Here is a 14,413-nt window from a genome sequence, read left to right on the forward strand (position 1 = left end):
ATCTGAATGACAGCCACTATCAGTTAAAAAAAAGCCTGCTCAGAATTTACTTTATTACCTCAGAATTATGATTTATAATGTTGTTTTGTTATCTCATAATTATATATATTTTTTACTTTTACTTGGACAAATGGGCTTCTATATATTGTAGATGAGTGACAGCAGATACATTTCTGAAGCCACTGTTGCATGAAAGCATGTCGTAATTTCTCCAGCTAGCTAACTCAGATGGGGCCTACTTTTTCAGATTATTCCAACGCCACGTGAACGCACCCCTTAATTGCTTAGAATTGAGTCGCGCCACTTGTTGAGGTCACAGTTCGGGTTATTTGCCACCGACGAGACTCGCCTGTCTCCATCAGCCTCTTCTGACAGGTCGCTCCAGTGCCTCAGTGTTGACCGAGGCGGTTGTTTTAGGGTCGAGATGCCGCGCGAGCCGCCCATCTTCTCCGACATCTTCTACGATCCTCTGACGGAGGACGTGGAGGAGCTGCTGGCCCGGTTCCAGCAGACCGACTCGGTCCGGTTCGAGGACTTCTCCGCCATCTGGAGGGAGATGGCCTTCTCGGACGTGTTCATAGGCATCCCAAAAGTGGCAGAAATGAAGCGGTTCTGCAGAGTGGCGATGGCCACCGCCGCGAAGTTCTTCCTGCCTCCACACAGCTACCAGATCCGCGTGGGAGGCCTGTACTTGATGTTCGGGTTGTTCCACACGCAACTCAACAGTCCCCACGTGAAGGTCAGACTGGCTCTGAAGGACTGGGCCGTGGTCCAGAAGTTCATCCAGGACTCCGCGGATTCAGGGCACCAAGACGTTGTCTACGTTTTCCGCAAGCTCGTGGCCATCAATGCCATCTACTACACCGCCATGCCACACCTCCTGTTCTTCCAGAAGCAGAAGAAGAAGAAGAGGGAGCCCGTGTGCGCCGCGTTTCTCGGGAGGACCACGGCCGTTCAGGAGTTCTCCTCCGCGGTCATCCTGGAGGAGTTGGCCCACGTCCAGATCCAGTACGAGAAGCTGAAGGAGGCCTCCGTGGAGGTCAACCGCGAGGTCACGGTCAACCACATGGACTTATGCGCGCGCCTGAATGACTGCATGTCCGAGTTCCTCGAGTGGCAGCAGAGGATGTTCTCGCAGGTCAAAGAAGACGAAGTGCACGCCGAGGAGAAGCCGAGCGAAGCGGAGTACTGCAGCAGCAGGGCCGAGCTTCTGTCCTCCATCAAGCAGAAGAGCTACAGCAACTTCCGGAAGGCGTCCAGGTCCAAGAGGCCTCGGCCGGGCGAGGCGGCTGCAGACTCCCCCAGCTCTGGGGCCGAACATGTCCGGGTGGCCTCGGCGACCCTGCAGCGGCAGAGGCCCCCGTCATTAAGGGCTCGGACCCGGAAGAGCCTCGGGGTGACCTTGCCAGAACGCAAGCTCCAGAACTGGCTCCTGAGTGTCCCCGAGCAGCAGCAGAGGTCGCCGGGGAGGGGCCCAGCAGCGTCCTCCCGTGCGTGATTTGGAGGCCAGGACTTTAAGATGCAGATAGATGTTGTGTTTGCTATTTGTTCTTCAGGTTAATTGAAAACGACCCTATTTACGTTTCATAAACACTTGGATTTGAGTTGGTTCTCATTTGTCATGCATTAGTTATTTATCTGTCATTCTTGAATGTTAATAAATGTATTTCATAATTGATGGTTTGTAATGAAAGATCTGTTGTAATATGACTCAACTGGTATTTACAGGGATCCAATGCCTTTGTCGACCTACATTATTTGTGTCGCTATTTTTACTGTTAATTCATCAGTGTACCGTCATAGAAAACACGTGTGACTTCAGAGTATTTCTTCTTGTACTGAAGTAATATCAGCTATTTTGGAAGTATTCCAAGCAAGAAGAAGATACAAGTAATGAGGCACAATCAGCAAAATGTATGTAAAGCGACAAGTAAAAGTACTCTAATTAAAGAAGGGCTTGTTTAATGGTGTTTTATTGTATGCATCATAGCCCTACATATGATTTGAGTCTGCAAATCTCACTTTCTTAATTCAGAATGTTTGAATGCTTTAAAAGAAGAGTGAAGGAAAAATATAATAAGATACTTGAAATAACTTTATTTGGAATTAAACAGTTCTGACAGCATTTGCAGATCTGGTCACTTCTTGATATTAATGAATGATTCTTTGTCTACAAGCATAAAGTAGCAGAACAATTTATTTGAGTAATACCTCTATTTTAGGCTACGTAATGTACTTAGTCACTTAGTTATAATTGATTTATTCGTACATTTTATTACAAAATAAGGCAAAAGTTTAAATTGTCACACTGTGTCAGGACTGTTCTAGGAACAATGGCGCCCCCACGTGATGAGATTGTGACACTGCATCGACCACAACAAAAAGCGGCGCACTTCTACCCGGAAGTCGCGTTTGAAGGAGTTCCTCGCTTCCTGTCTGTTGGTTAATCCACTTGTTGAGGAGGAGGACGAGGTGAACACACACAACAAATCTTCACTAAAAGTGTAACAATGTCGGACACGGACGGATAAAAAGTCCCGGCGGTTTGAGCACGATGTTCGGGTGGAGAGAAGCCGGAGTCGTCGGCGCCTCCGCGGCTCTCGCGGGCGGAGTCGCGTATTTCGTCTGGAACTACACCTCCTCCTCCACCTCCTCTTCTGCGGGGAAGGAGCCTCAAAAAGACGTCAAAAGTGAACAACCCGTCGTGGTTCCCGCTGCTGCTCAGCCGGTTTCTGCTGCTGAACCCAAGAAAACGTCAGAGGTAAAAACAATAAAATGATTGTCCCTGGAGGACAGCCGTTGGTGCCGTAATAAGTACTTTAAACATAAGCTTTTAATTGATTTGACATCCAACTATTCTAACGGGGACGAAGGAAAGATAAACTGAGCACATGTTCACTGCGTTTGACCTAAATGAACATTATAAACTACAAACAGACAGTTATCCAGATACCTTTTTATTAACAGATGGCTACAAGTAAAGGCAAGTTCTCTGCGGAGTGGATGTGGTGGATTCTGGGAAATGTAGTATCAGCACACCGGCACATTTATTTTCATCCTTTTAAAACGACAGACCGTTAATCAGGCTCTCAAATGTTTAAAAGTATTCTTAGTACATTGAATATATTGGTCTTCAAGACATTGTGATGGACATTTCTGATCATTTTATAGTTTAAAAAGCTAATCGATTAATCAGGAATATCATTTGCAATTGTTCTTCTTTTGCAAATATTTACATCGATATAACAAAAGAAAGCATAAAATCATCTCGTTTGAGTTTATATATTCTTAATATATCCTTTTGTTGGGTGTCGCAGCAGCAGAAAACCAACAAACCACAAAAACTAATATTTTCGAACAACATTAATTTAAAAACAATATGCCATTTAAAGCATGTTCATACACACCGGTGTGCAAATTGCATGTCCATGCATACTTTTGTTTGGCAACTGTTTTTGTTGATAATTGACTTGATTTAAATCAGCTTTTAACCCGTGATCCTAGTTCAGCATGCTTTTGTTTTGTTTCTTGCTATGTCTTCTCTCTTGTGTGCATTGTTATTGCATCTATTGTTTCTCTTTTTACCATGTTGAGTGGCTTGAGAAGTGCTTTACGAATACAATATATTATTTCAATATTATTATTATTATTATTATTATTCGACTGTAAACAAATTCCTCAAAAATGTTGCAGTTAAATTTCTGTTTGTCTAATTGTTTCAGATCCATTCAATACAGATTCTGCATGTTGACTACCTCTTTTTCTTATTTTAATCAAATATTGCATTTTTTTTTAGTCATTGCTTTTATGTTAATAAAAACATTTTGTTTGTTGATATTTCTAAATATGAAAAGGGCTGTTTCATGACAAGACTCCTCGGTGTTCTGTATCTTCATGGTATCAGTACAGAAATGTTCTCGTAGTATCCAGCCTTAATCTGACGCGTGCTGGTCTGTGTGCTGCAGCCCGTGAGCTCTGCTGGGACCCAGGTGCTGGTTCTGGGTCTGGATGGAGCCGGTAAGACCAGCCTGCTGAACTGCTTCTCCACCGGCTGCCTGGAGCCAGACGTGCAGCCGACGCAGGGCTTCAACGCCGTCTCAATCAACAGGGAGGATCTGCACATCGAGTTCCTAGAAAGTAGGTCTGACCTCAAAAGAGACGTTTCAAGTCAGTCGTGAGTTTGATGTCACAGCCGTCTGTCCGTCTGTCTGTCAGTTGGCGGTAAAGAGGAGCTCCGGCCGTACTGGCAGAAGTACATGTCCAGAGCCCTGCTGCTGGTGTTCGTGGTCGACTCCTCCAACCCGGCGCTTTTCCCCGTCGCTAAGAAGCATTTACACGAGCTGCTGGCCTCCGAGCCCCGCCTGCCTCTGATGGTGCTGGCCAACAAGCAGGTGAGCGTGACAGGAAGACACTCCACGCTGCTTTCAGCAGGACCTGCAGGCCTCTGGTGCTCAGAAGAAGATTCAGAGACTAATGTTCACATCGGCCAACAGATGGTTATTCTCAATATCGATTACAGTGCAGATTGTTTTTTTAGATTTAGTTGTTTGGTCTGAAAGTTGTCAGGAAAATAATGACAAAACAACCAAAGTGACATCTTCAAATAACCAAAATATATTTTCAGTTCGTTTTTTTAGAAGAAAAAAACACATACAGAAGCTGTAGCCAGTGAATGCTCTGAATTTTTCCTTTCATAAAATCACGAACAAACAATAAATCGATCATCAACACATTTCAATTGATTTTAAATTTAATTTTCTTCTCAATTTTCTTCTCAATTTCTTTCAATTGACAAATAACTTTCTGAAATCCTCCTTTCATCACTCCAGTTGAGAATGTATTTCATTTTCCAAATTTAAAAAAGTAACGTTTTAGACAGTTTGGCTTAGAGGTCACAAACGTTCTTAAAATCTAAAAATTGAAGCTTCATTTTGTCTGAGGTTAATGTTTTTGACATCATTAATATATTCTGTTTTGTTTTTGTGAAGTAACTTATCAAAATAAATTAAATATTTAGTGTGAAAACCAGCATTTAGCCTTTAAAAATAACAATAGTAATATTGTACAATGAGAGCTTTGTGAAACCGGAGACATATTCCATGTATTTGTAAACACACGACCACTAAAGCTGATTCTGATAACAATAAAAGTAACAGGGACTGATTTTAAAATGTTGAACTCGTGTTTCCAGGACCGTCCGGGAAGCTGCGGCATCACCGACCTCCACGAGGCCCTCGCTCTGTCCGAGGTCGGAGAGCGCCGCTTGTTCCTCATCGACACCCACGTGAGGAAGGGCGAGGCGGCGCTCAGCTCCGGCGTCCAGGACGCCCGGGACCTGATCATCCAGATGGTGTGTGACGGCAGATAGAACCTCTCTAGTCGCTCCTCTGCAGCTCTGTCACCGTGGACGCTTTCACCACGCTAGATTGGCTGAAACTCTTATTTATTTCAGTGTGTTTCTTCTGGTAGAGTTCAGAATTAGTTTTTACAGTGTTTACCAAAAGTAAATGAGTGATTTTGTTAATTGAGGGGGGCCTACAGCGTCTCCACCAAAGATGTATGTTCATCCAAGATGGCGTCAGTGAGTCTTATCAGTAGAGACACGAATGTTTTGACGTAAGGAGAATCCCAGTGGGGTTTTTCACTCAGGGCGACAGCTGTGTGGCTGCAGCTTCATCACCAGCGACGGCTCATGCGACACCTCGACATGAACACTGAAAGCTGAACCAGCAAAGTTTAATACAAAGTCCAAAAATCAGGCTCCCCTCTTCTGGTGAAGATTAAAACGTTGGCGTGCTGTCCTCAGGTCAGTGACGGCGTCATGACTTCTGGGTAGTTCCCTCTTTCTGCCACACGGGATCGCCAACGAGCAGACTTGACTATTAACAGCTTTAAGGAGCTCTCTGTTCCTCTACCTGGTTTACTGAGTTGGCTGGATTATTTCCAGGGTAGGATGACGCATGTCAAGCTTTTTGGTTCCTCGAAGCAAGTTTAAATAAATCACCATAGCAACACATCAAAATCCCTTCACCTGGTCTAGAGCAGGTTTAGTGAAAGTTCACTGGATAAGTTGGCCACTCCCACTGGACAAAAAGCAGCTCCCCTCCTCACTGATGAAGGAGCGATGTTAGTTTTATAGGGAGAGAGTTCCCTCGAGATTGCCAAGGTCCGTTCTCACGTCACCATGACTTCCTGTACGAGCGCTATCGATTCCGCTGCTTCTCAGCGGTGCATTGAACACCACACGGCGCAGACCAACTAAAGACCGTCTCACATCACTGACTGTATGCAGAGACTCAGCCGCTGCTCGCCGTGCTGTTCGTAACGTTTATTTAGCGCTTAAGAAAGTCATGGATGTGTTGAAAGCACTCATAATTATACGACAGTGTTATTAGTACACCTTACATATCATCATTGTAGAACATGATCACGGTGGACTTGTGATATGAAGACTACAGAGAATCACACACAATTATTTTTCACTGCTTGATTGAATGTTTGATTATGAATAATACATACATACTGATCCGCCCATAAACGTATTCAAACTCCTAGTTATAAAGTAATCTACACATACATGAATATACACAGACACATATGTGGATACAGTACATATATCCTCATAAGTATATATTAATTAGTATACTACTGCCAGCAGTAGTGTTTATGTCTCGACCTCGCAGCAGGAAGGTCTGGCTTCCTTTTATAAGCGTTCGTGATCATCTCTTGCTCGTCAGCGGAGAAAGCCGTTGCTCGTCCTTTAGAGTTTATCTGCCGTTGTACTGTTAGAACATCATGGATTCTGTGTTTGATTTTTTTTGTCCTTTTGTAGCAGACGGCCGCGCGCAATGATCCTGAAGACTGACGTCTGGTTTAAATTTAAGTTAACGAGACGGCTTCAGCACATATCAACCTTTGAGGAACCGAGTGAGCCTGATGTCAATCATATCGGTTATGTAATCTGGATAATAGGACATTTAATCGACTTTGTTGAACCAGGTACTAAGACTGTTAACATGTAATCTGAAAATACAATAACTAACAGGAAACCGCAGCTGTTTAATGTTTAAATAAAACAGTTAATGAATCAGGTAAAGTGGATATTGAGGGATGTTTGCTTTAAAGATCATCTGTTTTATTGTTTAATGTCTATTCTGATATCGAGTCGCCGAATGTTAACACTATCAAACAGCTTTCATGTTTATGTTGAATTATCTTTAAAAACATTATTGCTGTTCTGACACATGTTCATTAAGAGGAAATTAACTTTCTCTCAAGACATTTCTTCCTGGGTGTGTTTTGGGGGGATTAGCTTTGTGTGTTTTGTTCCTTTTGTTATTTCACCTCATCAGTGTTTTATCTGGTCAACTCTTCCTAATTAATCCCGTCTCTTAACCTGGGGATGAAGGGGATTCATTGTTGTGTGCAAAGCCTTCATGTGTTACATTAGTCCAGGAATGTAGAATACCACGTGTCCTCGACACAGTATTGATCAACAGTCTGATTGTCTTATTTTCTGTGTTTTTTCACACTTTAATAAATCGTTTCCACTAAATGGATTTGGTGTGACTTTTTTTGTGTAGTGCCGCTGCATCCAGGTGTATAAACGCATCAATATCAGCTCATCTGAGGAGGTAGACGGACTTCTCACGTGAGCAGAATAAAGCTCTTGACGTTCGCTCCCTCGTCTCTTTTACATCTGGAATCTGATCCCAAAGATCCGGCCGCCCGTCGCCGCTGACCTCCACATATCGCTTTCCTTCAAACGGACGGTCTGGAGACGGACGGCTCGAGTCACGTCCTCGCAGACTCCAGTTTCAAGGAGCCCTCGGGTGGGCTGTCGGTTGCTAAGGACTCTGCGCTCCGTAGCAACAGCAGGAGATCAGTGTGACGCCGAGCGGGCGAGACGCCACCGCAGGGCGAGACGCCACCGCAGGGCGAGACGCCACCGCAGGGCGAGAGATGCTGCCTCCAAAACAAGGTGCGGTTACTAACTGTGCAATGTTATTTATGTTATGTTTCATTTGTTCTCATGTTTTCAGTCCTGTTTGTTGTTGTTGTTGTTGTTGTTGTTGCAGGTCTTCAGCCCAGATTCGGTCCATCAAACAGGTGCAGTAACAACATTTTAGTGAATTTCTACAAACATTTAATTTGTAAGAAAGTAATGACTACTTTTAACAAAACACTTCTAAAACTATTTAATGTGTTGGCTCCTCTGTTTACTTATGGTTCTCTCAATGTATCACTTGTGTAATACTCCAAACACGATATATTTTATTTGTTTAAGTTCCTTAAATTAAAACTCTGCTTCATTGTTTATATTGAGTGTTTTATTTTTGTGTCTTATGTAACTGTGCTTGCTGCTTACTACCACTACTACTAGTACTACTACTACTACTAGTACTACTACTACTACTATTTAAATGTGATGAATGACACAAAATATAACAATATTTAATTCTATAAAATATGTCTTAATGGAAGAAGTTATAATTGTTAAAATTACTGCAAAGTATAAGTAGTTAAATGTCTGGTGATACCTTCATTGTAATGCGTTAAAAGATGATGTATTATGTTTATTATTTAATAAATACCGGGTATTTTTTATATGTTACTATGTTGATAAACCTCCTTGAGGCCAAAAACTTTTCTCCATTAGTCCGCCCTGAAAAATATGTACCCTAAAACAGTTCAGTTGAGTCTGACTTTGATTCGTGGTCAAAGCGAGGTTTAGAGTTTGAGATTTTATTGTTTGAGGTTTAGAGTTTGAGGTTTAGAGTTTGAGGTTTTATTGTTTGAGGTTTTATTGTTTGAAGTTTAGAGTTTGAAGTTTAGAGTTTGAAGTTTAGAGTTTGAAGTTTGGAGTTTGAGGTTTAGAGTTTGAGGTTTTATTGTTTGAAGTTTAGAGTTTGAAGTTTAGAGTTTGAGGTTTAGAGTTTGAGGTTTTATTGTTTGGAGTTTAGAGTTTGAGGTTTCGAGTTTAAAGACAGAGAGATCCCAGTTTCTGAACGTCACATAAAGACATAGAGGCCAGAAAGAACAGAAAGCCTCAACACAGACAGAAACCCGCAGAGTGATGGCATCCTCCTGGGCCGCAGCTCTCAGAGTTCCGCTCTCTTGTAGAGCTGATTTGTGTTTTTCTTCTGGATTGTGTGTTTTTCTCGGCAGAGTCTTGGAGCTGGCGCAGCACAAAACCTCAAAATCGGTCTGGGTCACGACTCCCTGGTGAGTCCTTCCACAGTGTTCCTCTGAGTGTTGAATCAGATACATATTTAGAAGCAAACTACGTTTCCACAAGAAGCTGCACGTTCATCATCATCATCATCATCATTATTCCTGCTTCTTCTCGGCCTGTAAACGTCCTCTGCGTTCAAGCTGTCGCGTCACACAGAAATGAGCTCGTCGGCTCATCGGTCGGGTGTGAAACTGACTCCCAGGAATCCGGGACCTCGCGGTCGCGCTTCGCTCCCTCTTTAAACAGCGTGATCAGAGCCAGATGTCTGCGCGCTTTGACCGGCGCGGCTGCAGCAGAACAACGATGCTGAACATTTTGATCTGAAATTATTCTCTCGTTTGGTTTCCTCGCTCGTCTGGAAAAAAACATTGCGAGCCGTCACCTCTCACCGCCTCTCACCTTTTTCATCTTTGTCATTGATCAGTGGGAAGCTGAGCTGGGGCCACCAGGAGCCCGTGTGGCCCCTGTCGGCCGCGGCGCTCGCAGCCCGTCCAAGCGAGAGAACCCAACACCTGGCGAGGCACAAAGGAGACTTCTCAGCAAGGGAGGACCAGCGGAGGTAACCGCGGTCATCGTCAACATTATTGATGATGGCGTTGGAGGGGGGGGGGGGGGGGGGGTGTTTGTGTTCATCACATGGGCCGTTTCATGCCGCGTCGACATATTTGAGAAAACACATTTGCAGAGCTGAAGGTAATGATGAGTCGGGAAGCTTTAACTGCAAAGTGAAGCTCGGGACGGATGCCAGCTGGACCCGACCGGATCAGTTAGAGGACGAGAAGGCGTGACGGCAGCTCCGGAGGCTTTTATTCTGTTGTTGTTGTTGTTGTGATCCCTCCCCTCCGCCTCAGCTGTCGGATTACATGCACAGTGACACGCGGTGTAACACAATCAGAAGCCCACACAGGAAGCAAAGCTTCCAGAAGAAATGACACTAATTTACTGTGATTGGCGATGACGGCGATCACTTGCTGCTTCATTTCCTAGAAGAAGAAACACACAGTGCTGGATGGAGTTTCTTCATATCGGCTTGTTTTGTTTCAATTAGTTGAATTCTTAATCTAGATTATGACAACTGTCTTCTGTGACTTCTGATGACCTCACTGCTGCTGCTCCTGTCATGCCATCGGTCTGTGGGCTCCTCCGTTTTAACCTGATTATCTGGTGAAGTATCTCAGTGGTACCGCTGTCACCGTCACAGGAGCTGCAACCTTTAAGAATCTTCCCTCTGGATTTAATCTGCACATTTGTTCTCTTTTGAGTCAATAAAACAGTTCCTTAAGGCCCTGCAGGACGCTGAAAAACCCAAAGACAGTCGGCGTGCAGGGAATGTAGGATCGAGAAGAGTGGACATCCTTGTGTTTGGTGTTTCTGCTTTAACAACGACAAATAGAGTCATCGATTATGAAACAGTCTCAGGTTAACACTGACACTTCTCTATGACCTTCATGACACAACTCAACTTATTCCTTGAATCTTTAACATGACCTGTGAAGATGTCAACATCTGAAATTGGTTGTGTGTCATCACGCTGTCTCGAAGTGAAAGACATTTAAATGTTTCTCTGCATACAGATGATTTTCCACATCAGCTCTGACACTCGTCCATTGTTCTGTGTGTGTTCCTCCTCCTTTGTGCCTCAAGACGTTCTTTTGTCCCAGCGCATTAATGGACTGGTAATGGCCTCCCATTTTCCTGCAGGAAGGAGGAGGCGAGCTTCTCCAGGAAGACCTCACGTCCTTCCTCCGAGGCGTCCCGGTACGAGCACATTGTCCGCTTGTCAACACCCAGAAGCCGGAGCTGCAGCTCCCAGGAAGCCGGGTAAAAGCCTCACGAGCCCACAGGCCCAAACCCACTGGAGGCAAAGCAGCGCGGCAGGTTCTTTAGAGCCCAGAGGCCGAGCTGCAGCGACATCATGCAGTAGATATCAGTAACGATGGGGCTTCTATAACTATACACAGTCTATAACTATGCACAGTCTATAACTATACACAGTCTATAACTATACAAGTCTATAACTTACACAGTCTATAACTATACACAGTCTATATCTATACACAGTCTATAACTGTACACAGTCTATAACTACACAGTCTATAACTATACACAGTCTATAACTATACACAGTCTATAACTATACACAGTCTATAACTGTACACAGTCTATAACTATACACAGTCTATAACTATACACAGTCTATAACTATACACAGTCTATAACTTACACAGTCTATAACTTACACAGTCTATAACTGTACACAGTCTATAACTATACACAGTCTATAACTATGCACAGTCTATAACTGTACACAGTCTATAACTATACACAGTCTATAACTATACACAGTCTATAACTATGCACAGTCTATAACTATACACAGTCTATAACTATACACAGTCTATAACTGTACACAGTCTATAACTCGGTCCCTGCAGAACGTTGCATGTCACATCGTTCAATATGAGCAGCAGCGAGTGGGGAAGCGTCGCTCGTCAGCGAGGAGACAATGGAGCTCATTGTCTAAAGTCCAGGCCCCCGGGACGCTCGCAGACAGCCGGAAGTCTTTTTATAAACCCTGAAACGGGCGAAGAGTTTTATTCAGGGTTCACGTTCTGGATGCAATACACACAATTCATGTTGCTTTTGTAATTTAGAGTGTATATGTAACGGGGGTATTGTAATCACCAGCTGCTGAAACGTAATCCGCTCATCGCGTTGATCCAAAAAACAGCACAAAAAAAGTTAGATAAGTATATACATTTCTTCTAAAATTACACATACGTGCACCTCGACAATAAGATTCCTGTAACGGAAGCTGCTGGAACTATTTTACTGGTTGCTAAAGCTTTTGAAATATTCCTAAGACGTTTATAAAAATGTCCCTTTCTGTATTACGCGTACAGTTTAACATATTCTGAATGATAAAGAAAAGTCTAAAGTACCAACACAATACAAGAATACCCAGGAAACATATGCAGCAAACTCATAACTAACATACTTAAGCATTTCATGTGCAAAATACTTATTGATGTTGTTTATTGGGACACTGAGACTTGGAGGAGATGAGGAACAACACTTTTCCTTTAACCCATATTTGAGAGATTTCGTCAGATAATATTTAAAAATAAAATGACATCTTAGAAAAGCTTTTAATTAGTTGTCTTGTTTTTCTTAAATACAAAACTTGTTGGCGTTGAGATGCACAACAGTTTGTTGAAATGTTTGTTTTATTATAAAGAAGTCTATGACAATACAATAAAGGTGAGGTCCACTTCCTGCAGCTGTTCCCTGAGCCTTCGACGACTCGGAGACTTTCGAGACAGATATGTCATAATGACAAGAGAAAGAAATGGAGCTCATGTGTTTAAAGCTCATAAATAATCCGCTGGACCTTTCCTTCGTCCTGGTGTACTAACGCGCCTCTCTGCTGTCAGCGGGCCTCCTCACACGCCTCGCTGTGACAGGAACTGCCCCATCTGGCACGTGGACCGCAGCATCAGGACCGCCGTGGTCACCGAGCGGCTGCTGCGGCTCTCCAGCCCCAAACGCCACCACCCGGACTTCAGGAGCAACAGAGAGGTGAGATCCTGAAGCTCTTCCTCGCTGAGGAACCCGTCAGGCGACGCCCAGCCGGGGATCTATATTGGATTCACGGGATATTACGCATTTATGTTAAGATGTAGTTTTATTTTTAGGTATTTAATTTGCAGGATCGGCTGATTATTTGAAGCATATTAACTTCCACATTGTGTGAAGTATAATATGTATGCATATATATATATGTATATGTATGTATGTATGATATACAATTACACAAAGTGTGGTACAGATTTGATCACTTTCACTCATCTCTCAGTTATTGTTGCTGCTGTTTATCACACTGCTGTCACGTTATTCTCATGTTGGTCTGCTGGAGCTCTTATTAGTCATTATATGTATTTTCTCTGTATTTACCATCAATGTTAATCCAGGAATAATGACCGTTTGTAATGGATTGTTGTGTTTTCTAATAACAAATCTAGACTGTGATGGTTGAGGACAGCGTGAGAAGGTGTGTGAAGAGCGTTTCTGTTCCACAGAGCGTTGCGTCCGTCGTTTCCTTCGCTTCCCAGACGGCTCGAGTCTCCCAGCGACTGATCCAGCTGTCGCTGCCCCGACTGAAGCCGAGCAACATCTGCCACGAGCTCGGACACCCGGTGGACCCGATCTGGACCGTAAGAGCTCCTTCTGTTGAACGCACCGCTGAGTTTGAATGTTCAGGAACCGGTCAGTCAAGAAAACTGTGAAACTGGCTGCCTGCTTAACATCGCACAGTCGGCTGAAATGCGTTCCAGCTGCTGGAAGCAGCTCTCTGCAGTACACTGGAGTTGTTTTCACTAGTTCTGACAATTAATTGTGGAATTTTCCAATCATTGTCATCAGCCAAACGACTGCTTCCACGCGGCTGCCAGATGGTTTTCCGTCCTCATGATCGTGAGGTTTTGCAGTCTGGCTTTGATTCTGATGAATGAACCGCTTCCAGAAAACGGTCTGATGACAAAAGCTCCTTTTGCTTGAGCAGCAGCTGAGTGGATGAACAAGCTTTAGGACATGAGTTCAGGCGCCTTGAATTGCTGTCGGTCATTTTTTATTCCATATGTATATTTAATATTCTTCTCTTTTACTGCTAATTTTTTTCTTAAATCTTTAATCTGTTTATTACCGTTCTACTGTTTATTTATATTGTTTCTTTTATCTTATTACTTGTGAGCAGTGCTGCTGTAATCCTGTAATTTCCCCACTGAGGGACTAATAAAGGATTATCTTATCTAATGAAACCATGAACTCAATCTTTAAACCAGGTTTCGAAGGCGGCGCTGAGAGCCACGACGAGCGCTCGTGTTGACTTGTTGGCGACTCCGAAGCGACTTTCTGAGGACTACGTCCCCCCACGAGACCCCGAGTGGAGCAGAACCAACGCCCCGCCCTCATGAGCTTCCCTCAAGGTCACGACCACGTTTTCTACTTTTTTCACTTCGTGGAGCAAATTCAACGCCAGCGGAAACCTTTGAGCAGGACAAAGAGTAATGATGTAAAACCAGCGAATCCTGTAGAGTTTGTAGAAAACGAAGCTCAAAGATCGTGAAAGTATTTAATATCTTTAAATTCCAAACTGGATTTGAGACATCTGGAGGGGAA

The 14,413-nt window shown here is 43.6% G+C and overlaps 3 protein-coding genes across 3 annotated transcripts; all 3 read left to right on the forward strand.

The window, feature by feature from the left end:
• The first annotated feature begins 345 nt into the window (after positions 1–345).
• Positions 346–1,506, forward strand: LOC137788142 (snRNA-activating protein complex subunit 1-like). The gene has a single exon (XM_068580984.1). The coding sequence runs from the start codon at positions 425–427 to the stop codon at positions 1,496–1,498; it is 1,074 nt and encodes a 357-aa protein (XP_068437085.1). The 5' UTR covers positions 346–424; the 3' UTR covers positions 1,499–1,506.
• A 942-nt stretch (positions 1,507–2,448) lies between these two features.
• arl9 (ADP-ribosylation factor-like 9) lies at positions 2,449–7,543 on the forward strand. Its single transcript, XM_068580996.1, has 4 exons — positions 2,449–2,761; positions 3,966–4,137; positions 4,216–4,391; positions 5,192–7,543. Exons 1-4 carry the CDS (start codon positions 2,555–2,557, stop codon positions 5,366–5,368), a joined length of 732 nt encoding a protein of 243 aa, XP_068437097.1. The 5' UTR covers positions 2,449–2,554; the 3' UTR covers positions 5,369–7,543.
• LOC137794927 (sperm microtubule associated protein 2-like) lies at positions 5,573–14,208 on the forward strand. Its single transcript, XM_068592084.1, has 10 exons — positions 5,573–5,581; positions 7,584–7,634; positions 7,719–7,981; positions 8,079–8,109; positions 9,169–9,225; positions 9,529–9,794; positions 10,937–11,056; positions 12,670–12,814; positions 13,315–13,449; positions 14,077–14,208. Exons 1-10 carry the CDS (start codon positions 5,573–5,575, stop codon positions 14,206–14,208), a joined length of 1,209 nt encoding a protein of 402 aa, XP_068448185.1.
• Positions 14,209–14,413: the final 205 nt, after the last annotated feature.

The sequence above is a fragment of the Clinocottus analis genome, unplaced genomic scaffold, assembly GCF_023055335.1.
Source record: "Clinocottus analis isolate CAN_PGR_092001 unplaced genomic scaffold, fCliAna1.0.p SCAF_10, whole genome shotgun sequence".
NCBI lineage: Eukaryota > Metazoa > Chordata > Actinopteri > Perciformes > Cottidae > Clinocottus > Clinocottus analis.

Coding starts and splice junctions, on each gene's coding strand:
- LOC137794927 (XM_068592084.1), top strand. Junction 9,795..10,936: donor GCAAGGGAGGACCAGCGGAG/GTAACCGCGGTC, acceptor ATTTTCCTGCAG/GAAGGAGGAGGCGAGCTTCT. Junction 13,450..14,076: donor CGGTGGACCCGATCTGGACC/GTAAGAGCTCCT, acceptor TCTTTAAACCAG/GTTTCGAAGGCGGCGCTGAG.
- LOC137788142 (XM_068580984.1), top strand. CDS start 425: ATGCCGCGCGAGCCGCCCATCTTCTCCGACATCTTCTACGATCCTCTG.
- arl9 (XM_068580996.1), top strand. CDS start 2,555: ATGTTCGGGTGGAGAGAAGCCGGAGTCGTCGGCGCCTCCGCGGCTCTC. Junction 4,138..4,215: donor GCACATCGAGTTCCTAGAAA/GTAGGTCTGACC, acceptor TCTGTCTGTCAG/TTGGCGGTAAAGAGGAGCTC. Junction 4,392..5,191: donor TGGTGCTGGCCAACAAGCAG/GTGAGCGTGACA, acceptor TCGTGTTTCCAG/GACCGTCCGGGAAGCTGCGG.